General features: G+C 38.8%; 1 protein-coding gene across 1 annotated transcript in view; it reads left to right on the top strand.

Moving 5' to 3' along the window:
• LOC150084729 (acid phosphatase type 7) overlaps positions 1-27,415 on the top strand; it is a 214,069-nt gene that overhangs the window by 122,248 nt on the left and 64,406 nt on the right. Inside the window, exon 8 of the mRNA XM_090375467.1 lies at positions 17,144-17,257. Coding sequence (XP_090231593.1) covers positions 17,144-17,257 — 114 coding nt within the window. The remainder of the gene's footprint in view (positions 1-17,143; positions 17,258-27,415) is intronic.

Here is a 27,415-nt window from a genome sequence, read left to right as displayed (position 1 = left end):
ATGCACAAGTACATGGTGGGTGACCATCCAGGTGTGAACCAAAGTAAGCAGGGGTCGAGGTGTGACGCCCACACCACATGGAGGTATGCCGCCTCCCACTATGTTACCAGACAGTACTAGGTGGTAGATGACTCTCATCAACCGGTGCAATACCACCACTTTGCTTATTGGAGGCTTGAAGTGGTGGAACCCATGTTTAGTCTCTAGAGCTAAGTTCCGGTCAACCCTTCCCTATCTCTTCCATCATGCAGTATGATTGATGACTTTTGAGGTTACGATGAACATCGTGGCGAGATCCAATGTTCCTTACATTTCGAGGGTACAGCTCTAAAACGGTGTTCGCAGGCCGGCCGCTAGTTAGTACACTGGACAGAACCTATTGGTAACTCTCTAGGAGGCTTCCGGATCAGCTAGTGTATAATCTTGCTACCTCTACTCTGCCAGATAGTGACTGGAGAGAGTCCAAGTAGTCTGTATGTGGGGAGCATTGTCGAGGCCACGTTATGTCAAGGATTTGAGTATATTCTTACCATGTGTACGCCATATCCAAAAATTTCATTACTTCATACAGCATCTCCCACCCACTTTTTCTTACTATTGAATACACCATGAATTGTCAAACTAATGGAGCAAGCTTATCTGCGAAAAGATCTAAACCTCCCAAGCACTTCCTAATTCATTTCACAAATATACGTGGTCTCAATTCTAATCTTAACAATGTCCATTTCCACTTGCAGTCCGCAAAAAACCCCATGTACTTTTTCTGACAGAATCCTAGTTATCAGTTGATTCAACTACTGCTCATCTCAGATGCCCAAATTATTTGCTGTATGATTCCTTTCGCCTCAAAGGTGGTACTTGTGCATATGTCCGTTCTGATATTCCCTGTCAGAGACTTGACAATTTGGAATCTACTCTCTTTGATCTTCTCTGGCTTAAAATCTCTCTACCTCATTTTGTAAAATTCATCTGTTGTCTCTACCGTTCTCCCAACTCCACTAATCACTTGGATCTTTTTGACTTCCTCTCTTTGCAACTTGACTTTCTCCAGTCCAACTTTCCTAACAGTGAGGTAATTTTCCTTGGTGATTTTAATGTTCACAACTCCATCTGGCTTCCATTTTCTAGTCACACTGACCCAACTGGTCGAGATGCTGAGGCTTTTGCAATTACTAATGACCTTGCACAGATTGTTCATTTACCTACAAGAATACCGGACAATCCTAATCATACAGCCAACACGCTTGATCTTTTTCTCCCAAACAACCCTTCTAAGTACACGGTCGAAGTGAGAGGTCCTTTAGGCACTTCAGATCACAACTTGGTGATTGTCTCTTCTCCAATGGAACCTTTATCTCATGGCTATTCCCAACCTCGTGTTGTTTGGCATTACAAGAATGCAAAATGGGATGACCTGCGAGACTTCTTTTCCAGGTCGGATGACTGTTTCAAAACTTCTGATGTCAACATTTGCTCAGATCATGTCAGTGAAATTATTCTTGCAGGAATGGAATCATTTATCCCACACTCCACTTTAAAATCTCATCCTTTATCTAAACCTTGGTTTTCCAATAAATGTGCTAAGGCTGTTCAAGAGAAGAATGTTGCATATCGTAATTGGCTTGTTTCTAATTCTTCAATTTCATTTTCTGCCTACACCAAAGCTCGCAACAATTGTAAAGCAGTTATTAATCAGTCCAAACTAGAGTTTGAACAGGCTAAGAGTAGAAAACTTGTTTCTTGCCCTAATTGTAGCCGAGCATTCTGGTCTCTTGCCAAAGCTATTGGCTGCAAATTTTGCCCATCTCTGCTCCCACCCCTGTCCAAACCAGATGGTTCTGTTGTCACTTCAGCCAAGGATAAAGCTGACCTGCTAGCATCCCATTTTTCTTCCAACTCATGTATTAATGATCTTGGTAAACACCTTCCACCATTCTCAACACGCTCCATTCAATGCCTCTGTGGTCTTTTGTCAAAAGGATGTCAGAAGGATTTTGACGAATCATGATGCTAAGAAAGCTCCAGGTCCCGATGGTATTTCTCCACTTGTTCTCAAAACCTGTGCTCCTGAACTTACTCCTATTCTTTGCCGCCTTTTTTCACTTTCTTATTCCAAAGGTGTTTTTCCTTCTGCTTGGAAATTTTCTCATATCCAGCCAGTTACTAAAAAGAGTGATAAATCCCTCCCATCCAATTATCGTCCCATTGCAATTACTTCTACTCTTTCTAAAGTAATGGAGAAATCAATTAACTGCCAACTCTTAACTACCTAGAAACCTTCCGTCTGATCAACGATCGCCAGTATGGATTCTGTCAGTATCAATCCACTGGTGATGTTCTGGCTTATGTTACCCATTTATGGACTAATTCAATGGAAAGGTTCGGTGAAGCCCAAGTAGTTGCTCTTGACATTTCAAAGGCTTTCGATCGTGTTTGGCCTAAAGGTCTTATAAACATGCCTCCATCTTATGGTTTGCCAACTGTTTTTAGTAATTGGTTATCCAGTTTTCTCTCTGATCGCTCACTGAGGGTGATGGTAGATGGCTCTCTGTCTTCTAACTTCTCCACTAATGCTGGTGTCCCCCGAGGTTCAGTTCTTTCCCCCACTCTTTTCCTCTTGTATATTAATGACCTTCTTCCATTGATTGGAAATCCTATCCATAGTTTTGCCGATGATAGCACATTGCATTCCACTTTCCATTTTGAAAAACCTTGCCCTGTTCAATCAGCTTCAACGTCTCGAAAATCTGCTACCAATTCCTTAAATGCCGATCTTCAGGTAATTCTCCAGTGGAACAAAGACAACTTAGTTGATTTCAACCCTTCTAAAACTCAGTCTTGTCTTATATCTCGCAAAAAGGATTCTTCTGCTCCTATCTTTAGTGACACTCCGATTTCTAGACAAAATGATATATCTCTTTTTGGGATTACCCTGACTTCTAATCTCTCTTGGCACAAGCACATTACAAATATTGCTTCCTCTGCATCTAAAAAACTTGGTTTTCTCTTTCACTCTCTGCGTTACTTTTCTTCCAAACAGCTGCTCACTCTGTATAAATCGCAAATCCACCCTGCCATGGAATATTGTTCCCACAACTGGGGTAGTGCCCCCAAAGCCTCTCTCAGGCTTCTTGATTCCATTCAGAAGAGGGCAGTTAGGTTAATTAATGATTCATCTCTAACAGAGTCTCTCCACTCGCTGTCTCATAGATGTACTCTTTCTGCTGCATGCCTCTTCCAGATACTTCCATAGGCACTGTTCTTCTGAATTGGCTTCTATAATTCCCGCTCTCTCTTTCAAAGCAGTCCGAACACGTGCTGCCACCAGCCAACATCCATTTACTGTCCAACTTCAAACTCACAGAACCAACTTTTCATCTTCCGTTTTCTGGAACAACCTTCCTTCATACGTATTTCCTGAAAATTACAGTCTACAGAAGTTCAAGTCCAATGTCAACAAATATCTTCTTTCGTCTTCTCAACCTCAAACCCAAGCATGGTACTAAGCGCAATCAGTCCTCGTATAACACGTGTTTACATTACACGAATTCCGATCATACACTATTTATAAATAGGGGAACAATATCTTATATAACACGAAACAATTCGCTTATGCACGATTCGCCTTTGTGTTTACAAGAAATGGCAGTCGAGCGCAGAATCACCCCAACCGAACGCAACACGATAGGAATGAAGAGAAGATCCTGAAAATGTATTTATATTTTTTATATCATTGAAGGGGAAACACATTTCACCATAATAACGTAAAAACCAACACAATTCCAGCTATCAGTATAATCGCAAATGCAATTAGATCGACTTTACTACCAGTTTATAACAGATTCCACTAACAGAAACGCAACTGGAAATTGTTTTTATTGTTTTATGGTAGTAACTCCTAGAAATGTGCTTTAGTAAAATGTGAGGTGTTAATCTCTGCCTTTACGGTGTTGTTTATTCAGTTGCTACATGCGAGCAGCTTTGTTTGTGTATCAAGGGTGCTTCCTCGTTTTGTAATTGTGCTTTATTCCCTAAAAATGAGTAAAATGTTAAAATGTGTGAAAAGGAAGCATCCTGGTGAAGACACTGCAGATTCAGAGAGAAAAATAAAAGCAATATCGATAAACAGAGGCGGACTGGGGAAAAAATTCTTACCTGGGAAAATTTGTAGTGACCTCATACTAGCATTTATGGCCAAAATCACACCAGCCTCCGGCCCACCGGGGTTTCCTCGGGAAGGCTTATGGCCAGTCCACCTCTGTCAATATAGAAAAAATATGAAATTGTGAAATGCTTTGAGCAAAATGAAAGACCATGTGATATTGCACGTGCTACAGACCTAAATGAGGCAGTGCCGAGAATTACAAAGAATGCAGAGAAAATAAAAACAACTTTTATAGCAGGACCAACTCAAAGTGCAATTAAAATCCATTAGATTAAGACACAAAGAATTGGAAGAGATGGAACGGCTCTCATCTGTTTGGATAGAAAATCAAACAAAAAACAAGTTTGCTTGCAATAGAAGCAAAAGCATTAGCAATATTTTATTACGTAATAGGCGGAATAAAATACGCCTACGTTATTACGATTACGTAATAAAATGCGCCTATGTTATTACGATTACGTAATAACATAATTACTTAATTACGATTACTCAATAAATTACATATGTTATTACGATTATTTATTGTGTTTAGTAATGTTTTGGTTACAAATGTGTGTTCAATCTTGGGTGATCGGCACCTAACCCTATTTTTCCGATAAGGTCTGTTTATATTGCACGATTTTGCATTGCACGAGAGTTTATAGGAACACAACTATCGTGCTATACGAGGACTGACTGTACTATAGATTCTAATACCTCTCATGTTTGGGGTTTACATAAAAAAAAAAAATAATAATAAAGGCTTTTGTACTTTTCAGTGCTCTGTAGCTGCTCCTTGCAATATTTTTATTTGCTCTGTATTCATCCATCTCAGTATCCTCCTTGTGCATATATTTCCTTAATGGTACACATGCATGTGCATCTTCTGTGACTATTGCTCTATAGATATTGTATAATTCTAATTTATTAATCCTCCCACTGCTATCTTCCCAGTTGATAGAGACCATGTAGCTGGGTTATCTCTTACACTCTAGGTGTCTATCCACCACTGATGAGGGAACAGTTATCTCTAAAATAAAGGTGGCATGCAACTGTGAATAAGTTAACAATAGTTTTCTCCACTTGGAAAGCGTTAATTTTTCAAATTGCAATGCTAGGAAACTCATTGTGAAGGATTTTACAATTTGAGATGTTAGTGATGCCCTTCTGCAAACTTAGTTTGCTTTTATTATGCCCCAAGACTTATATGCTTCTGTTAATTCTTGTAGGCTTTAAAGGCTATAAACTTTACAATTTGCAAGATATTTAAACAAATTAAGGAAAACAAAAATTTTTCTACTAATTACTTAATTCAACCTTCCTTCAATCTTCTTGAATATAATCCTACATGGCTAACTGCCCCATGTTTGCTCTATGGCAGCCAACCTGCATTTACAATTAGTTTACATATGTGAACATTGGGAATGACACTCATATTGAAGTACAGCTGTGGGAGAATTTGATTGAAGCAAAAGAAAAGTTTTTTTTTTTTTAAAAGATAAGACAAAAGAATTCAGTTTCACACACTCTGTTTCTTCATTTTTGAATGATTATGCTCAAATCTAATTGGTACAGCATACCAACACATCTCCCTCCCAAAAAAAAAATAAAGGAAATGGATAATGTGACATGGTGCAGTTTGTGAGATGAGAAATTGCACACTTACTTTTACTAGTCCTTTTTTTTTTTAATTGTGGGGGGGGGGGAAACTAATTAAAGAAACTGTTCACTCATTTACCAAAAAAAAAGTCTTAGAATTAATTTAACTTAGTGCAACCTGAATCTATACATTTTTGATTGCACTGAAGTTAAATTTCATATTATTGCATGATAAAACAAAGTTGAATATTAAAAGCAACAACTGATGTAGTAATATGTTTAAAATAATGCTAAGTTTATTTACTGTACTATATTTCTGAAAGTGTGGTTTATTAAAATGTTAAATGATACAGTATTTCTTGTGAAAACAATGATCTGTGAACAAATATTTTTACTGTTGTAGTATATGTATTTATAGTTGATTTTAAGGTCAAAATTTCAGAAAAACAAGGCAGAAATTGTTGCCTCCGTATGTTTAATGAGTGTGGCAAAATTTATTTGAAGAAATAATGATTCTTTGGAAATAATTTTAAATGATATTTATTATATTAAAGTTTCAGTAGAATGAAGTTATTCACACACACTTCCAAGAAGTTCATTATTACAGGATTTTACTTTAAAAATTAATGTATGAGAGAGATATTCACTGGGAGGTCATCAGAATCAGTATGGTTACTGAAATGAACACTTTTGAACACTAATGAACATTTACAAAGTTGCCAGTTAAATTTGAAAGTGTCTGCAATTCTGCCCAGAGACCATAGGAGGAAGTATATGATGAGAGCATTGTAAATCATTTCGGCCCTGCAGACATTGCAAGGCTCATGGGGTATAATTTTCCTCAACATGGTCTGTGCTTGTTAACAGGAAAAATTGTTTCTACAGGGATGGGATACACTTAAATAGCATCAGCAAGAATATTTGCTGATGCTATTGAGGCAGTGTTAGGTGAGTTGTAAAACTGCTAGCTTGGGGGTGAGATTCACAGACTAATAGATTAACAGTAGCCGCAGGCAGATTGAAAGTGATTTTTGCTTGCTTCTATTGGAATGAGCAGCAGCCTGGAAAGCAAGGTACTGGGGATTTAAGGACTGCTAGAAGTCATCATGGAACAGATAAATACATGGGTTGTGTTAGAGTAACTAAGAGTAAGAACAGGAGTATGTATACTTGCATGTACACCAATGCTAGGAATTTAGTAAATAAATTTGATGAATTTGAGGTACTGGTCAAAACATCAAAGGCAGATATTGTTGGGGATATCAGATCCATGGTGTCACACAGAGATAAGGAATGCAGAATTGGAATTCAGGGTGTACAGTGTGTACAAGACAGGATAGTAGGAGAGGAGGGGTGATGCTATTAGTTAAGAAACACAAAATCTAAGAAAGTGCATCCATTTGACATGGGTGGACAGTGCAGTGTTGAGTCACTTTGTTGTGACATAAGCACTGGGAAAACCAAGTTGAGAGTAGGAGTGTGTTATAGGCCTAATGACTCTGAACAGAGAAACGAACAGAACAGAGCACAGAGAATGTACAACAAACAGAACAGAGCACAGAGAAATAGTGTGGGCCGTTAAATCAGATTGTCTTATAATGGGAGATTTTAACTTCCCAGATAGACAGGCATTTGTGGGTTGGTCACTTGCACACCAGCAAGACTTTTGTGGATTTATTGGATGATTGTTTTCTACAGCAGCATGTTCAAGAGGCAATCAGAGGAAGTAATACCCTTAATCTGATTATCAACAGCAATTCTTCATGCATTAAGAATCTGCAGATAAAGGAACCACTAGGTGGCAGCAATCACAGTGTACTGATGTGGGATTTACTTAAAGATATAACTACCATCAGGAGTAAAGGGAAGGGTTTTTGCTTTCATAAAGGTGACTACAGTGGTCTCAGAGATTTTTTAAATTCTATACATTGGGACCAACTGATGATGTTACCAACAGCAAATTCTAAATGGGAAGCATTCAAGGAATTAATCTTAGAAGCTACTAGGCTTTTCATACCAACGAAAAAAATACTGTTCAAGGTTTAGACCTAAATGGATGTTAAATGAATTAATGAGACTCATGGCAGAGAAGAAAAATGCATGGGATTCATGTAAATTATTAGGAGGCACAGATGCCTACAGTAGATATAAGATAGTCTGTAATCAAGTCACAAAAGAGGTTAGGCAGGCGAAGGCAGATTACAAGAAATCTTTGGAAAAGGGTGCAAAGAAAAACAGTAAAGACTTCTTTACTTATGCAAACTCTAGAAGGAAGGAGATGATTCAGATTGGTCCACTTGACATAGACAGTTTGATTGTTGATGAATCTGCTGAGGTAGATGACAAACTGAATGAGTATTTTGCATCTACATTTGCAGATGAGGAAGTATGTAGGGAAATGGAAGCCAGAAGCTTAACAAACTCAGGCAGGGACCTAAGTGATTTTGTAATAACTGAGAACAAAGTGGAGGAAAAATTATTGAAATTGAACATAAGAAAGGCACCTGTGGTGAATGGATCTATCCATTTATATTCAAGGAGCAGCAAAGGAAGTAAGGAAACCATTTGCCATAATTATGAAAGCTTCCTTGAACTCAGAGGAGGCCCCCATGGAGAGGAGATGTGCAAATGTGTCCCCAATTCAAAAAGACAGATCAGAGGGTGACAAGAATAATTACAGACCTGTTAGTTTAACTTCTGTTCCAAGGAAACTAATGGAGTCACTGGTTAAAGAAGCAATGCAGGATCATCTAGACAAGACTGCAGTTATAGTTCAGACACAGCATGAGTTTGTGAAGGGGAAGCCTTGTCTGACAAATTTATTGAATACTATGATGTGGTCACAAAGGAACTGGATGCAAAAAATAATTTTGATATCATATACTTGGATTTTAGGAAAGCTTTTGATACTGTTGTACATGGAAGATTACTGTACAATTTGGAGCAGTATGGCATTAAGGGCAAGTTGCTACAATGGATAAAAGGATGATTGAGTGGGAGAAGACAGAGTGGTAATCAATGGACACTCAGGACTAATGGACTAATGTTATTATTAGAGTCCCTCAGGGTCGGTGTTAGACCCATTGGTGTTTTCTGTATTTATCAGTGATATTGATGACAGTATATCAGGGTTAATGTTTTTAGTTTGCAGATGATATGAAGGTTGGCAGGGTTGTTAATGACAGTAATGATAGTGCACTACTGCAACAGGATCTGCAAAAGTTGAGCAGATGGGCTGCGAGGTGGCAAATGAAGTTTAACATTGATAAATGTAAAGTACTGCATATGGGGAAGCAGACTAAGTAATTTCAGACTAACATACCAACTGGGTGGTACTCACTCAGGTTAGTGGGCTCGTGGTGTCTTATTAATGATATACAGAAATTTTGCTAGTATAAGGCAATGGTCTGATAATGTAAATCACTCAGATAATGTAACTGTCCTAATTGAGGTGTATAAAGCCTTGAATGGGTTTAGCAAGCTCAATCTGATGGGATTTTTGCTCAGATTACTCACCTGAGGGGGCATAATTTCAAATTGAGGAACAATTGTAGAATAGTTGTGTGGAAATTTGTTTTTAGCAAACAGTTGGTTGATATTTGGAACAAACATCCATCTGCTGTAGTGAAGGTGAACAACTTAAATAATTTCAAGGCAGAACTAGACAAACATTTGGAGTGAATGGTTGGGTGAAATGGAAAGGTTTTTTTTTTTTTTTTATCGAAGCTATATAAGTTTACTTACTTGCACCATATGCCTTTACTAATGCTAATAAGACTGTGGGAGGTGGGGAAATACTGGGAATAAATAACAGCCTTTAGAAATTCATCCAATCAGACTGAATTCAAACCCAGAATATTGCTTACGGTTTTTTAGACTGAGATAAGAACCTTATGTAACATTATGTAAACCACAGAAGTTAGCTTTTTCTCTGCAATAAAAAAAAAAAAAAAAAAATCAGAGCAAAGAGATTTTTAACATGGATTGTGACTAGATTTCTAAACACTAAAATTGACATGTAAAAATACAATCTACACTATATGTATATGTGTGCTTTTGTATAATGCAACAGTTCAGTCTAAATTAAAAGAATAAAGTTCTTGTTTGTACTCTGGCACAATCACCAGGTCAGAGGAGTTTACAGTAAATCATGAATGCTAATTATTTAATCATATTTAGCAATTGGATGGGCTTGAATCATCCAATAGATGTGCGGAAATGTATATGTGCTGCTGCTGCTGCACTCTTGCTCCTCACAACTTGGCTGTTTTAGGCAGTTGCTGAACTCTATATTTAGGCAGATAACATTTCAGATCCCTAATCAAGGTCCACATATCACAAGGAAAAAAGGAAAGAAATCAAACTTGTCCATACCTATTCACTCAGATAATGTAACTGTCCTAAAGCTATTCCTAAAGTCTGTCAATGTCACATCCAGATCTTGGGTGTTGATGAACGATAAAGTAATAATCATTTTTGCTTGCAGATCAAATTGAACATTATTGATATATTTATTGACTTCATGTCATGCAGTTGGTTCTTCATTTAATATGACAGATAAAAGAAATAGTCTTATGTTTGCACATATGTAAAATGATCCATTTTGCTCTTGTTTAGAACTGTTTCTAAGTCGGTGTTGATGAGCGGTAACAGATTTTGTTAATAGGCACCATCCCTTCACATGGCATCATCCAGAATCCCCTTCAACCTTTTCATAAGATTCCTTTTGTTCTGTGGAAGATGTGTAGCACTTTTACACCAGAAACTTATTAATGTTTTATTACTAAATTTATATATTTTTTTGCCATGGAAGAAGCAGCCAATGATTTCCAAAATGTATACGTGTTAGCATTAGCATTAGCATTAGTAGAGGCATTTGATGCAAGAAAGCAAGCTTATGCAGCATCAGCCAAAAAAAAAAAAAAAAAAACCACTTCCACTTCACCCCTCTGTTCGTTCAAAATACCTGTCCAGCTGAGCCTTAAACTTATTTAGGCTATCAACCTCCACCACAAGGGATGGAAGTCTGTTCCACCAACCAACCACCCGCTGGCTAAAGGCAAATTTCCGCACGTCTATCCTACATCTGTCTTTCCTCAATTTGAATTTATGCCCTCTCAGGTGATTATTCTGAGCTAGAGGAAGAATCCCATCAGCATTGAGCATGCTTAAACCATTCAAGGCTTTATACACCTCTATCAGATCACCTCGCTGGTGCCTAGTCTCCAGACACTGTAATTTGCAAAACTTAAGCCTTTCTTCGTAAGAGCACCCCTTTGTTCCATTCACTAATCTTGTTGCCCTTCTCTGTACTCGTTCCAGCAGCTCTACATCCTTCTTGAAATGAGGCCTCCAGACCTGTATACAGTACTCTAGGTGTGGCCTGACCATCGCCTTATACAATGCAATAATCACCTCCTTATCCCTGCTGGAAAAATTCCTGTATATCATTGACAATACTCCATGAGCTACTCTTGCAGCCCGTCTGCACTGCTCAGAGAACTTCATATCTGCCTGCACAACCACCCCCAAGTCCCTTTCATTCTCTACCACTGTCAGTGTTGTACCATAGAGCTGATACGTTGCTCTGGGGTTGCTGTTTCCCATGTGTAGTACTTTACATTTGTCAATGTTAAACTTCATTTGCCACCTCTCAGCCCATCTGCTCAACCTTTCCAGATCCTGTTGCAGAAGCATAGTGTCAGTAGTGTCCTTGACAACCCTGCCAACCTTTGTATCGTCTGCAAACTTGGACATTAATCCCGATATACCATCATCAATATCATTTATAAATACAGAAAACAATAATGGACCCAACACTGAGCCCTGAGGGACTCCACTAATAACATCAGTCCACGATGAGCAGTGTCCATTGATTACCACTCTCTGTCTTCTCCCCCTCAACCACCCCTTTATCCATAGCAGCAATTTGCCTCCAATGTCACACTGCTCCAATTTGTGCAGCAGTCTTCCATGTACAACAGTATCAAAAGCCTTTCTAAGATCCAAGTATATAATATCAAAGTTATTCCCTGCATCCAGTTCTTTTGTGACTGCATCATAGTATCCAATCAAGTTGGTCAGGCAAGACTTCCCCTTAACAAAACCATGCTGTGTCTGAGCTATAACTGAAGTCTTGTCTAAATGATCCTGCAGTGCGTCTTTAACCAGTGCCTCCATTAATTTTCCTGGAACAGAAGTCAAGCTCACAGGTCTATAATTACTTGTGTCAGCCTTTGATCCTCCTTTGTGAATTGGGGTCACATTTGCACATTTCCAGTCTATGGGTACCTCCCCTGAGTCCAAGGAAGCTCTCATAATTATGGCTAAGGGTTTGCTTACTTCCTTTGCTGCCTCCTTTAATATAACTGGATAGATCCCATCCACCCCGGGTGCCTTTCTTGTGTTTATCTTCAACAGTTTCTCCTCCACTTTACTCCCAGTTATTTCAAGATTCTGTAACTTACTGCTAGAGTTGAATACACCTCTGGCATTCCCCTCGCTGAATAACTCCTCATGTGTGAATGTCGATGCAAAATATTCATTTAGTTTGTTAGCCACCTGAGCAGGATCATCAACACTTGACCCATCAATATCAAGTGGACCAATCTGATTCATCCCTTTCCTTCTAGAGTTTACATAAGTAAAGAACTCTTTGCTGTTTTTCTTTGCATCCCTTGCCAAGGATTTCTCGTAATCTGCCTTCGCCTGCCTAACCTCCTTTGTAACTTGGTTGCATATCAACTTGTTTAATATAGTGTTAGAAATTTGTTAAATTAATCTAAACTGGGGGGCTCCACTCACTTTGTTCCATCAACCCCACACACTCTTCGTTCCATCAACACTTCTCTGTTGTCATAAATGTTGTTTTGGCTGAATTGCGGAAAGTCTCTAATGGACATTAAACTTGCCGTTCCTTTCACCATGGCACCTCCTCTTATTCGCATTGTATAAGGGCCACTGTCATCTTGAAAGTCCCTGTTTTCGGCATTAAAAGAAGCAACATTTGAATCTACAAAAGATTTTTGTAGACTCAAATGTTTTCTCAGAAGTGTCTCCCTTTTTCCTTGTGTTAATTACTACGTTAGCAAATCAAACGTCGCCGATTCCAGACACCTGTCAATGCACTGATCGATAGCTAATTAGAAAATGACCTACGTAATTATTTACCTACCTGTGCATTTGTAGTGACAATTGCCTGCCCACTTGTACCACACGACCCACATCCCTCTTCTCCCATTGGCTACCCCCACCACGCAGCACTCTCAAAGTCAAATAAATATCACCACGCCCCCTGCTCACTTCGCTCGCCAACCCCCACAACCGCTGCACACACATTTTTCCATCAACGCTCTCCGTCATTATAAATGTAGATTTGGCTGAATTGTGGAACATCTCAAATGGATATTAAACTTGTTCCTTTCATCATGGCGCCTCCTCGTATTCGCATTGTATATGGGCTACTGCCACCTTGAAAGTCTGTGTTTTCGGCATTAGAAGATGCGAAGGCGTAAAGATTGTTGTAGAGTCGAACGTTTTCTCGGAAGTGTCTTCCTTTTTTCATGTTGTCAGACAGTCTTTAAAGCATCTGGATAGGTATATGCTGTTGGCAAACATACCTCATTTACCTACAAGAATACCGGACAATCCTAATCATACAGCCAATACGCTTGATCTTTTTCTCACAAACAACCCTTCTAAGTACACGGTCGAAGTGAGAGGTCGTTTAGGCACTTCAGATCACAACTTGGTGATTGTCTCTTCTCCAATGGAACCTTTATCTCATGGCTATTCCCAACCTCGTATTGTTTGGCATTACAAGAATGCAAAATGGGATGACCTGCGAGACTTCTGATGTCAACGTTTGCTCAGATCGTGTCAGTGAAATTATTCTTGCAGGAATGGAATCCTTTATCCCACACTCCACTTTAAAATCTCGTCCTTTATCTAAACCTTGGTTTTCCAATAAATGTGCTAAGGCTGTCCAAGAGAAGAACGTTGCATATCGTAATTGGCTTGTTTCTAATTCTTCAGTTTCATTTTCTGCCTTCACCAAAGCTCGCAACAATTGTAAAGCAGTTATTAATCAGTCCAAACTAGAGTTTGAACAGGCTAAGAGTAGAAAACTTGCTTCTTGCCCTAATGGTAGCCGAGCATTCTGGTCTCTTGCCAAAGCTATTGGCCACAACTTTTGCCCATCTCTGCGTCCACCTCTGTCCAAACCAGATGGTTCTGTTGTCACTTCAGCCAAGGATAAAGCTGACCTGCTAGCATCCCATTTTTCTTCCAGCTCATGTATTAATGATCTTGGTAAAACACCTCCCACCATTCCTAACACGCTCCATTCAATGCCTCCTGTGGTCTTCTGTCAAAAGGATATCAGAAGGATTTTGATGAATCTTGATGCTAAGAAAGCTCCAGGTCCTGATGGTATTTCTCCACTTGTTCTCAAAACCTGTGCTCCTGAACTTACTCCTATTCTTTGCCGCCTTTTTTCACTTTCTTATTCCAAAGGTGTTTTTCCTTCTGCTTGGAAATTTGCTCATATCCAGCCAGTTCCTAAAAAGGGTGACAAATCCCTCCCATCCAATTATCGTCCCATTGCAATTACTTCTACTCTTTCTAAAGTAATGGAGAAATCAATTAACCGCCAACTCTTAAACTACCTAGAAACCTTCCGTCTGATCAACGATCGCCAGTATGGATTCCGTCAGTGTCGATCCACTGATGATATTCTCGCTTATGTTACCCATTTATGGACTAATTCAATGGAAAGGTTCGGTGAAACAAGTAGTTGCGCTTGACATCTCAAAGGCTTTTGATCATGTTTGGCATAAAGGTCTTCTAAACAAGCTTCCATCTTATGGTTTGCCAAATGTTTTTAGTAATTGGTTATCTAGTTTTCTCTCTGATCGCTCACTGAGGGTGATGGTAGATGGCTCTCTGTCTTCTAACTTCTCCACTAATGCTGGTGTCCCCCAAGGTTCAGTTCTTTCCCCCACTCTTTTCCTCTTGTATATCAATGACCTTCTTCCATTGACTGGAAATCCTATCCGTAGTTTTGCCGATGATAGCACATTGCATTCAACTTTCCATTTTGAGAAACCTTGCCCAGCTCAATCAGCTTCAAGTTCTCGAAAATCTGCTGCCAATTCCTTAAATGCCGATCTTCAAGTAATTCTCCAGTGGGGCAAAGACAACTTAGTTGATTTCAACCCTTCTAAAACTCAATCTTGTCTTATATCTCGCAAAAAGGATTCTTCTGCTCCTATGCTTATCTTTAGTGACACTCCGATTTCTAGGCAAAATGATATATCTCTTTTGGGGATTACCCTGACTTCTAATCTCTCTTGGCACAAGCACATTACAAATATTGCTTCCTCTGCATCTAAAAAACTTGGTTTTCTCTTTCGCTCTCGGCGTTACTTTTCTCCCAAACAGCTGCTCACTCTGTATAAATCGCAAATCCGCCCTGCCATGGAATATTGTTCCCACATCTGGGGTGGTGCCCCCAAAACCTCTCTCAGGCTTCTTGATTCCATTCAGAAGAGGGCAGTTAGGTTAATTAATGATTCATCTCTAACAGTCTCTCCACTCGCTTTCTCATAGACGCACTGTTTCTGCTGCATGCCTCTTCTACAGATACTTCCATGGGCACTGTTCTTCTGAATTGGCTTCTATAATTCCCGCTCTCTCTTTCAAAACAGTCCGAACATGTGCCGCCAACATCCATTTACTGTCCAACTTCAAACCCACAGAACCAACTTTTCATCTTCCTCATTTATTCATTCAACTGCCGTTTTCTGGAACAACCTTCCTTCATACGTATTTCCTGAAAATTACAATCTACAGAAGTTCAAGTCCAATATCAACAAATATCTTCTTTCGTCTTCTCAACCTCCAACCCAAGCACGGTACTAAGTACTATAAGTTATAATACCTCTCGTGTTTGGGGTTCTCATAAAAAAAAAAAAAAACCTTCGCTCCGCGACAACACGAATGTACGGCTCTTCTGAGTTAGCCGTGAAAAGTTATTCGCTGCAATAGATATGGTAGATGAACGTTGACATTCATCTACCCTATCACATAAATTACAGTATGATACTTCGGTGCTTTCTTTGTTATCAAGATCTTGTGAAGATATTGCATTACGTTTGAGCCGTTTAATGGTTCGCTGAATTTCAGCCTTTTCTTTGTCCATTCCTGTTGTTGATTTTCCACTTGCTCTGTCGCCATTTAACTTATTCTCTGATTAGTTTGTAACCTTTCGGCATGTTTCTCTCTATATTTCGATGCAGACTCCTGATGGCTTCATTTTCTCTTGGAATCGGTGATTGCCAATGTAGGTTGCAGCATTGTGTTAATTATTACATTAGCAAATCAAATGTCATGGATTCCAGACACCTATTGAAATGCATTGATCAAAGTCTAATCAGGAAATGACCTGTGTAATTGTTTACCTGTACATAATTGTAGTGACATAATTGCCCCGCCCTCTTGTACCACGTGACCCACATCCCTCCTCTCCCATTGGCTACCCTGCCACGTGGCATTCTTAAGGTTGAATAAATATCACCAGGAGGAAAACACTTTTTCTCAAGGTCGAATAAATATCACCAGAAGGAAAACTTTTTTAATGTATAGAGAGATAATGAAAAACAAAAGTTCATCAGAGTCTATGTTTTAGAAAAATAGTTTTATAAGCACATATTTGAGTTGGAAAAGTCTTTCCAATAAATTGGTCACACTCATTAATAAACTGTGAAGTCACTTTCGCTGTTTCTTTTGCATGATGCTTTATTTCACTAATCACTTTATCTCCTTCATTTAATGCTCAGGCCTCATGTAAACATATATTAATTCTTTTAATAATTTTACCATTTAAGATATGAATCCTGGCTTTACTCTCACGTCTTTCACAGCACCAAAATCAACTAGCTCCATCCATTGCTGTCCTATAAAATACGTATGAGGTCTGTTTAAAAAAATTCAGATTTTGTTCAAGTTTGAAACAACAGAGTGCACTGTGATAGCATATTTCAACATATCTGATTCTTACTTTCACACAGTAAGCTATTTATTTGCTTGTTATCTGCATTTATCAATCGTTTAGAATGAAACCATGTCGTAGAAGTACCCTGTTATACAGGAGTTGCTTGTATAATTTGAACTATTACATTAAGTTGATATTAAAATAGTGTTAGGTGTTGACCATTGTTAATACTTTTTATTGTGACACATGAAAATAGATTAACATGTAAAGGGTTACAAAATTTTGTATTTATCCTACTCAGTAAAAAAAAATTGGGTGGAAGACCCCTGAATAGTTTGTTGAAGAAAGCACATTATCTGCTCTGTTTGTTTTAAAAGAAATTTAAAAAAAGTTCTTTCTCATTTTAGGAGGCCAATAAACCTGAAAACAGAGCTCTGCATCCATGGATCATCACAATGGGCCACCGACCTATGTACTGTAGCATGGATGATGGTGACGACTGTACTCATAAAGAAAGCATTGTAAGTCTTGTCATTCGTTACTTCCTATTGAGTTTTTTAATATCACAAATCAGAAAAGGCTTGAGCCATCTGTCTTATTAAGATTCAAATTATGATATGTCTATTGCAAAAAACTTTAGATTTCAAAATATAAGAGCAATAAAGCTCAGTCCTTCCTACTTAAGTACTATTTGTAAAATATAAAGATCTACTCATACCTTTTGATAGGAAAATTCTTCAGCCCGACACCCACATCAAATTGATCCAATTAATACATTATGTGAAAAGACTAAATTTATAACACAATATTATGCTTTAAAATATTGTAAATATATATGGGTTTTTTAAAACTAATCTTGTATTCAATTTCCGAAGTGCATCCAGTTGACATGGGTGTACAGTGCAGTGTTGAGTGACTTTGGTGTTTTGTAGGTCTATTGACTCTGATGAGTACAACGAACAACTGTACAGAGAAATAGTGGGCCAGTAAATCAGATTGTCTTATAATGGGGGATTTTAACTTCCCAGATATAGACTAGAACTTTTGTGGTGGTCACTCACACACTAGCAAGACTTTTGTGGATTTATTGGACGATTGTTTTCTATAGCAGCATGTTCTTGAGGCAACCAGAGGAAGTAATACCCTTGATCTGATTATCAGCAGTAATTCTTCATGCATTAAGAATCTGCAGGTAAAGGAACCACTAGGTGGCAGCAATCACAGTGTACTGTGTGGGATTTACTCAAAGATGTGACTACCATCTGGGTTAAAGGGAAAGGTTTTTGCTTTCGTAAAGGTGACTACAGTGGTCTCAGAGATTTTTTAAATTCTATACAGTGGGGCCAACTGATGATGTTACTAACAGCAAATTCTAAATGGGAAGCATTCAACGAATTAATCTTGGAAGCTACTAGGCTTTTCATACCAACTAACAATACTGCAGTTATAGTTGAGACCCTCAGCATGGCCGACCGGGCTAGCCGAGTGGGTAAAGTACCTCCCCGGCAACCCAAAGGTCGCAGGTTCGATTCCCGCCTCGGGCTTGGATCAAAGTACTGCAAAAACCTTGGGAGGTGCAATACGGCCACAGAAGCCGATGCGCCAACAACTACCAAATCAAAAAAAAAAAAAAAAAACCCTCAGCATGGGTTTGTTAAGGAGAAGTCTTGTCTCACTAATTTGATTGGATACTATGATATGGTCACAAAGGAACTAGATGCAAAAAATAATTTTGATATCATATAATTGGATTCTAGGAAATCTTTTGATACTGTTTTACATGGAAGACTACTGCACAAGTTGGAGCAGTATAGCATTAAGGGCATATTGCTGCTGTGGGAGAAGACAAAGTGGTAATCAATGGACACTGCTCCTCGTGGACTAATGTTATCAGTGGTGTCTCCCAGTGTTTGATGTTGCGCCCATTGTTGTTTTCTGTATTTATTGATGAAGGTATATATCAGGCTTAATGTCCACGTTTGCAGATGATATGAAGGTTAGTAAGGTTGTTAATGACAGTAAGGATGGTACACTACTGCAACAAGATCTTGTTGAGCAGATGGGCTGAGAGGTGGCAGCTGGAGTTTAACATATGTGCAGCAGTAACCCCAGAGTAACATACCAAGAGGGTAATGGAGAATGAGAACGCCCTGGGGATAATTGTTCACCCCAATATGAAGTTTTCCGAGCAGTGCAGACAGGCTGCAAGAATAGCTCAAGCTCGCGAGGTCTTGTCAATGATGTATAGGTGTTTGCTAGCAGGGATAAGGAGGTGATTATCCCTTTGTATAAGGCAGTGGTCCGACCACACCTTGAGTACCTCATACAGGTCTGGAGGCTTCATTTTAGGAAAGATGTAGAGCTGCTGGAACAAGTACATAGAAGGGCAATGAGATTAGTGAATGGAACAATGGGTTGCTGTTACCATAAAGGCTTAAGTTCTACAAGTTTCAGCATCCAAAGACTGGGCACCTGCAAGGTGATCTGATTGAGGAATATAAGGCCTTGAATGGTTTGAGCAACCTCGATGCTGATGGGATTCTTTCTCTTGCTCAGATTCCACACCTTGATGGGGCATGAATTCAAATTGAGGAAAGACAGTTGTAGAATAGATGTGCAGAAATTTGCCTTTATCCAGCAGGTAGTTGATTGCTGGAACAAACTTCCATCTGTCATTGTGGAAGTTGATAGCTTAAATAAATTCAAGGCTAAACTAGACAAACTTTTGAAGTGAATGAATTTTTTTTTTTTTTCTTTTTTTTGGCTGATGCTATATAAGCTTGTTTTCTTGCATCATATGCCTTTTGCTAATGCTAAGTTATCTACATGGGTGGTTGAGGCTGACATTTTGGGGAAATTCAAAGGTCAGCTGGATAGTTGGCCTATCTACAGGAGGAGGGAAATGCTTAGGTTGTGTATTTCCATTTCTTTTATTATTTATTCATTGTTTATTTTACTTTTTTTTTTTCCTCTCTGGCTGTAGCAGCATAAACTTTAGGCTTCCTTGCCATATGTCCATTACTAATACTAATAACAGGGAGCTAAACAAAATCATTTAGCTCCCTGTTAGAGTTTGATAAACGTCTGGTATCCCAGTCCCTAAAACAATCTCGTATGTGAATGTAGATGCAAAATGCAATATTTAGCCTGTCAGTAGTCTGAGAAGAATCATCAACAGTTAATCTATCATCATCAAGTGGACCAATGTGTTTCAGTCTCTACCTTCATCTGTTAATATAAGTAAGGAAGTCTTTGCTGCTTCTTTTGACATTCTTTCCCAGACTTTTCATTTTCATAAATCTTCCTTAGCTTACCTAACCTCCTTTGTGGCTTGTTTGCACACTAGTTTATATCTACCACAGGCTTCTGTATCACGATAATTTATGTGCATCCCATGCATTCTTCTTCTCTGTCATGTGTCTCAGTAGCTCATCCGAAATCCATTTTGGCCTAAGTCTTGAATTGTATTTCTTAGTTGGTATGAAAAGATTAGTAACTTCTATGATTATTTCCCTGAACACTTCCCATATAGAATTTATTGGTAACAATAGTTGGTCCCACTGTATAGAATTTAAAAACTGCCGTAGACCATTGTCATCTCCTTTACAAAAGCAAAAACCCCTCCCTTTATTCTTGATGGTAGTTACATCTAAGTTAATCCCAAATCAGTACACTGCAATCACTGCCACTTAGTGGTTCTTTTATCTGTTGATCCTTAAAGAATAGAGGATCACTACTGATAATCAGATCAAGAGTATTGCTCTCTCTTGTTGCCTCTCTCTAACATGATACTATAGAAAACAGTCACCCAATAAATCCACAAAAGTCTTGCTAGTGTGATTGACCTAACCACAAGTTCCATTCAATATCTGGAAAGTTAAAATCCACCATTGTAAGACATTCTGATTTACTGTTTCTCTGTACAGTTGTGTGTTGTGCTCATCACAGTCAAATACAGAAGCCTGTAACACACTCCTACTCTCATTTTTGTTTTCTCTGTGCTTATGTCGCACCAAAGTGACTCAACATCATTGCACTGGCCATGTTAACTAGATGTACTGTCTTAGATTTTATATACTTCTTAACTAAGAGCATAACCCTTCCTGTCTTCTCTGTCCTTTCTCTATATGTTGTATCTCCCCCCCCTTTATTCAAATTCTGCATCCCTTATATCTGAGTGAAACATCTCGTCTATATCCCACGTCTGCACTTCATGTCTTCAACACCACTTCAAATTCTTCAGATTTATTTACTATGCTCCTAGCATTAATGTACATGAAAATATACATGTGCCTGTACTTACTCTTAGTTACCCTAACAGCCCACGTATTTCTTTGTTCCATGATAATCCATAGCTGGCCTTGAAATTCCTGGCACTTTGCTGTTCCAGCTGCTGCATGTTTCAACAGAAATGGTGAAATAATCACCTTTACTTCTGCTTGCGACTATTTTAATTTATTAGTCTATATATTATCCCCACCAATCTAGCAGTTTTCTCCACCCATCTAACACACTCTCGATAGTATCAGCAAATATTCTTGCACCCTTTCTATTTAATTGTATCTATAATCAGCCTCTCCTATTAAAATACACCCTCTATAATCAGCCTCTCCTATTAAAATACACTGATCACTGAGAAAAATTCTACCTCATGAACCATGCACAATCTCTCCATGGCTGAATTGAGTGACAAAGTTTTTATTATATGCTCTCTCCTTTCATATCTTGACAGAATTACAGACAATTTTTAAATTTAACACTAACTCACAAATTTTTTTCAACATTGTCCTGTTCTTGTTAAGTAAGTTCTCAGATTTCCTACTCTTAATGTCATTAGTGCCAATGTGCATAATATCACCTTTGTGCCCTTAAAATATATCTGCTCTACGTCATCAACTTTTATTCATCGCAGATATATTCTGGTCCTATTCCACCTATCCTTTTTTTGCTCAATATCCCTGACAATAGTCACCGATAGTAGCTACTTCCTGTGAGACCAGCACATTCTGTCTTAGTGCAAGCTCTGGTATTGAGGTGCAGCTGAGAGCATGTTGGGGCCCACCAACTTAATTCCATTGAGGGCATCCACCCTGTTCTGCAAGCTCTCATAAATACACTTCGGAATGTTGAGTTAATGCCTAATATCTTCACACTCTTTATATCAAACACACACAAAGACGTCCCCCTTGCTGATTATGTCCCATTCCAGATAGATCCACAGATGTCAGACAAGCATTTCGTGAGGCAGTGATTCAGATAACAACTGCTCCTCAGTTTCCCCCAAGCCACAGGACTCTACTACTTTGAACTCTTTGCTTTGTTTCTCAGGTCTGCGGTATGTTTTCCACAATTAAATTCAATTTAATTGCGAACACTAAACTGAAGTAACATGCTCAAATGTAATAATAAAACTCTGCACCAATTATGCAGTAATAATATGTTTACACTATTCTATCAAATTTATGTTATTAAATATATATTACGCTGTGGACTTTACATTATACTATTATCCTTCTAAAGTTAATTATAATAGCTAATAAAATTTATTAATGCTAAACTACATGATTCAAACTTTAGTGATACCTATTTACCACATTAGACTCTAGAATTCCCCTACCACACACTACAATTCAAAATTACTACAAGATATAATATTCACACCAAATCACCAATACAATGGTTCTACATATATTATATAGTAACTTACAAAATCTCTAGCTAAATTTAAAAATAAATTAGCAAACATGACTAGGACTATAAAGCTGTTTATTGAATACAATCTAACATGTTAATTGGGTCTATAAAACAGGAGAATTTTTCAAAAAACATATCTGTTCCCAGCAGATCAAAGTTCTTCAACTAGTATGTGGATATGAGGAAGCTTGAACATTTCCTATTTAGCATTTGTATTTTTTAAAATTACCACTATAATTCCTAAAATACTTCTCATTTCCTTTGATAGTAGTTATTTCTTTAAATAGCTCCCAAATGGTCCTTGAAGTTGTCACAGACATTCTCTCAGATATGCCAGACAAGCTATACTTGCTACCTGCGAGTCTAAAACGCTGATGGAACTGATATTCGGGTGACACTCAAGTCAAGTGGACCCAATTTCGGCAAAGTCGGGACGGTCTGTGAGAGCCAAATCCTCTGCTTGCACCTTCACGATGGTGGGACTGTTAGTAATCCTGGGTATAACCTCCATGCACAAGTGCATGGTGGGTGACCACCCAGGTGTGAACCAACGTAAGCAGTGGTCGAGGTGTGGCGCCCACACCACATGGAGGAACGCCACCCCACTATGTTACCAGGCAGCACTAGGTGGTAGATGATTTTCATCAACCAGTGAAATAAAACCATTTTGCTTATTGGAGGCTTGAAGTTGTGGAACCCATGTTTAGTCTCTCGAGCTAAGTTCGAGTCAACCCTTCCCTATCGCCGACCGGGCTAGCCGAGTGGGTAAAGTACCTGCTTGGCAACCCAAAGGTCGCGGGTTCGATTCCCGCCTCGGGCTTGGATCAAAGTACTGTAAAAAACCTTAGGAGGTGCAATATGGCCACAGAAGTCGATGCGCCAACAACTACCAAATCAAAAAAAAAAAAAAAAAAAAAAACCTTCCTTATCTCTTCCATCATGCAGTATGATTGATGACTTTTGAGGTTATGATGAACGTCGTGGCGAGATCCAATATTCCTTACAGTTCGAGGATACAGCTCTAAAACGGTGTTCGCAGGCCGGCCGCTAGTTAGTACACCGGACCGAACCTATTGGTAACTCTCTAGGAGGCTTCCGGATCAGCTAGTGTATAATCTTGCTACCTCTACTCTGCCAGATAGTGACTGGATGGAGTCCGAGTAGTGTGTATGCGGGGAGCATTGTCGAGGCCACGTTATGTCAAGGATCTGGGTATTTCATTACTTCATACAGCATGTCCCATCCACTTTTTCTTACTATTGAATACACCATGAATTGTCAAACTAATAGAGCAAGCTTATCTGCGAAAAGATCTAAACCTCCCAAGCACTTTCCTAATTCATTTCACAAATATACGTGGTCTCAATTCTAATCTCAACGATGTCCATTTCCACTTCCAGTCTGCCAAACCCCATGTACTTTTTCTGACAGAATCGCAGTTATCAGTTGATTCAACTACTGCTCATCTCAGATGCCCAAATTATTTGCTGTGTGATTCCTTTCGCCTCAAAGGTGGTACTTGTGCATATGTCCATTCTGATATTCCCTGTCAGAGACTTGGCAATTTGGAATCTCCTCTCTTTGATCTTCTCTGACTCAAAATCTCTCTACCTCATTGTGTCAAATTCATCTGTTGTCTCTACCGTTCTCCCAACTCCACTAATCACTTGGAGCTTTTTGACTTCCTCTCTTTGCAACTTGACTTTCTCCAGTCCAACTTTCCTAACAGTGAGTTAATTTTCCTTGGTGATTTTAATGTTCACAACTCCAGCTGGCTTCCGTTTTCTAGTCACACTGAGCCTACAGGTCGAGATGCTGAGGTTTTTGCAATTACTAATGACCTAGCACAGATTGTTCATTTACCTACAAGAATACCGGACAATCCTAATCATACAGCCAATACGCTTGATCTTTTTCTCACAAACAACCCTTCTAAGTACACGGTCGAAGTGAGAGGTCGTTTAGGCACTTCAGATCACAACTTGGTGATTGTCTCTTCTCCAATGGAACCTTTATCTCATGGCTATTCCCAACCTCGTGTTGTTTGGCATTACAAGAATGCAAAATGGGATGACCTGCGAGACGTCTTTTCTTTTTTTCCTTGGTCGGATTACTGTTTCAAAACTTCTGATGTCAATGTTTGCTCAGATCGCGTCAGTGAAATTATTCTTGCAGGAATGGAATCCTTTATCCCACACTCCACTTTAAAATCTCGTCCTTTATCTAAATCTTGGTTTTCCAATAAATGTGCTAAGGCTGTTCAAGAGAAGAATGTTGCATATCGTAATTGGCTTGTTTCTAATTCTTCAGTTTCATTTTCTGCCTGTACCAAAGCTCGCAACAATTGTAAAGCAGTTAGTAATCAGTCCAAACTAGAGTTTGAACAGGCTAAGAGTAGAAAACTTGTTTCTTGCCCTAATGGTAGCTGAGCATTCTGGTCTCTTGCCAAAGCTATTGGCCACAACTTTTGCCCATCTCTGCTCCCACCTCTGTCCAAACCAGATGGTTCTGTTGTCACTTCAGCAGGATAAAGCTGACCTCCTAGCATCCCATTTTTCTTCCAGCTCATGTATTAATGATCTTGGTAAAACACCTCCCACCATTCCCAACACACTCCATTCAATGCCTCCTGTGGTCTTCCGTCAAAAGGATATCAGAAGGATTTTGATGAATCTTGATGCTAAGAAAGCTCCAGGTCCTGATGGTATTTCTCCACTTGTGCTCAAAACCTGTGCTCCAGAACTTACTCCTTTTCTTTGCCGCCTTTTTTCACTTTCTTATTCCAAAGTTGTTTTTTCTTCTGCTTGGAAATTTGTTCATATCCAGCCAGTTCCTAAAAAGGGTGACAAATCCGTCCCATCCAATTATCGTCCCATTGTAATTATTTCTACTCTTTCTAAAGTAATGGAGAAATCAATTAACCACCAACTCTTAAACTACCGAGAAACCTTCCGTCTGATCAACGATCGCCAGTATGGATTCCATTAGTATCGATCCACTGGTGATATTCTGGCTTATGTTACCCATTTATGGACTAATTCAATGGAAAGGTTCGGTGAAACACAAGTAGTTGCTCTTGACATCTCAAAGGCTTTTGATCGTGTTTGGCATAAACGTTTCTACTGTTTTTAATAATTTGTTATCCAGTTTTCTCTCTGATCGCTCACTGAGGGTGATGGTAGATGGCTCTCTGTCTTCTAACTTCTCCACTAATGCTGGTTTCCCCCAAGGTTCAGTTCTTTCCCCCACTCTTTTCCTCTTGTATATTAATGACCTTCTTCCATTGACTGGAAATCCTATCCATAGTTTTGCTGATGATAGCACATTGCATTCCACTTTCCATTTTGAGAAACCTTGTCCTGCTCAATCAGTTTCAACTTCTCGAAAATCTGCTACCAATTTCTTAAATGCCGATCTTCAGGTAATTCTCCAGTGGGACAAAGACAACTTAGTTGATTTCAACCTTTCTAAACTCAGTCTTGTCTTATATCTCGCAAAAAGGATTCTTCTGCTCCTATGCTAATCTTTAGTGACACTCCAATTTCTAGGCAAAATGATATATCTCTTTTGGGGATTACCCTGACTTCTAATCTCTCTTGGCACAAGCACATTACAAATATTGCTTCCTCTGCATCTAAAAAACTTGGTTTTCTCTTTCACTCTCAGCGTTACTTTTCTTCCAAACAGCTGCTCACTCTGTATAAATCGCAAATCCGCCCTGCCATGGAATATCGGTGCCCCCAAAACCTCTCTCATTCTTCTTGATTCCATTCAGGAGAGGGCAGTTAGGTTAATTAATGATTCATCTCTAACAGTCTCTCCACTCGCTTTCTCATAGATGTACTGTTTCTGCTGCATGCCTCTTCTACAGATACTTCCATGGGCACTGTTCTTCTGAATTGGCTTCTATAATTCCCGCTCTCTCTTTCAAAACAGTCCGAACACGTGTAGCCACCAGCCAATATCCATTATCTGTCCAACTTCAAACCCACAGAACCAACTTTTCATCTTCCTCATTTATTCATTCAACTGCCGTTTTCTGGAACAACCTTCCTTCATATGTATTTCCTGAAAATTACAATCTACAGAAGTTCAAGGCCAATGTCAATGAATATCTTCTTTCGTCTTCTCAACCTCCAACCCAAGCACGGTATTAAGTACTAAAGGTTTTAATACCTCTCATGTTTGGGGTTCACATAAAAAAAAAAAAAAATACAGTGATCATAGATCATTTTTCTGAAGATTCTTAATATATAAGGTTCCTTACTGATAATCAGATCTGAACTATTTTTTTCTCTTGTGACACCTCTAACATAGTAATATATGAGGATGTTTCGAGATTAACCTGGACTTTAATTTTTTACAAAAAACACATATCAGAATCACCAAACATTTTGTCTCTCAAGATATATTTTTGTTTCTCAGGCTGAAAATTTAGGACCTTCAGGGAAATTTGTTGCATCAGTCATCTACCCTTGCATATATGATAAGTCTCTTCCTCATATTGTACACTTAATCTGCAGAGCATTTCAGCTTGGTTCACTATCTCTTTTAACAGAAATTTGATCAGACAGTGCTGTTCTACACTTGTGACAGTCTGATGTGCATCCTGTGACAGTTTAGTTGGCATGATATATCCTCATCTTCCACTCATTTGGAGAGGTCTAGATTTATTCTTGTTAATGGCTGGAAGAATTTCTGAAGTCCTCAATCAGGACTGTAGTTAGTTGCTCTCAGGCAAAGATGAAGTAGGCATTTCCTCTGCAAATTATTCTGAGTTTTTCAGCCCATTCAACATGAAATTTGTCCCCATGAGCTTGCACTTCTGCACACAAAACATACTATATATACTATATGGGCAACAGCTCCAGTACTGCCGGTATTAAAATAATAATTTGCTTTGTTTTATTTATTTATTTGTATCTAATTCACATGCACGGAGGTTTCAGCTATGTGTCAGAGACTGAAAACAGTGTTCCCACCAT

This window comes from Mastigoproctus giganteus, chromosome 6 (genome assembly GCF_048544385.1).
Source record: "Mastigoproctus giganteus isolate SK-2022 chromosome 6, ASM4854438v1, whole genome shotgun sequence".
In the NCBI taxonomy this organism is placed as follows: domain Eukaryota; kingdom Metazoa; phylum Arthropoda; class Arachnida; order Uropygi; family Thelyphonidae; genus Mastigoproctus; species Mastigoproctus giganteus.
This window is presented reverse-complemented; position numbering and strand designations above follow the sequence as displayed.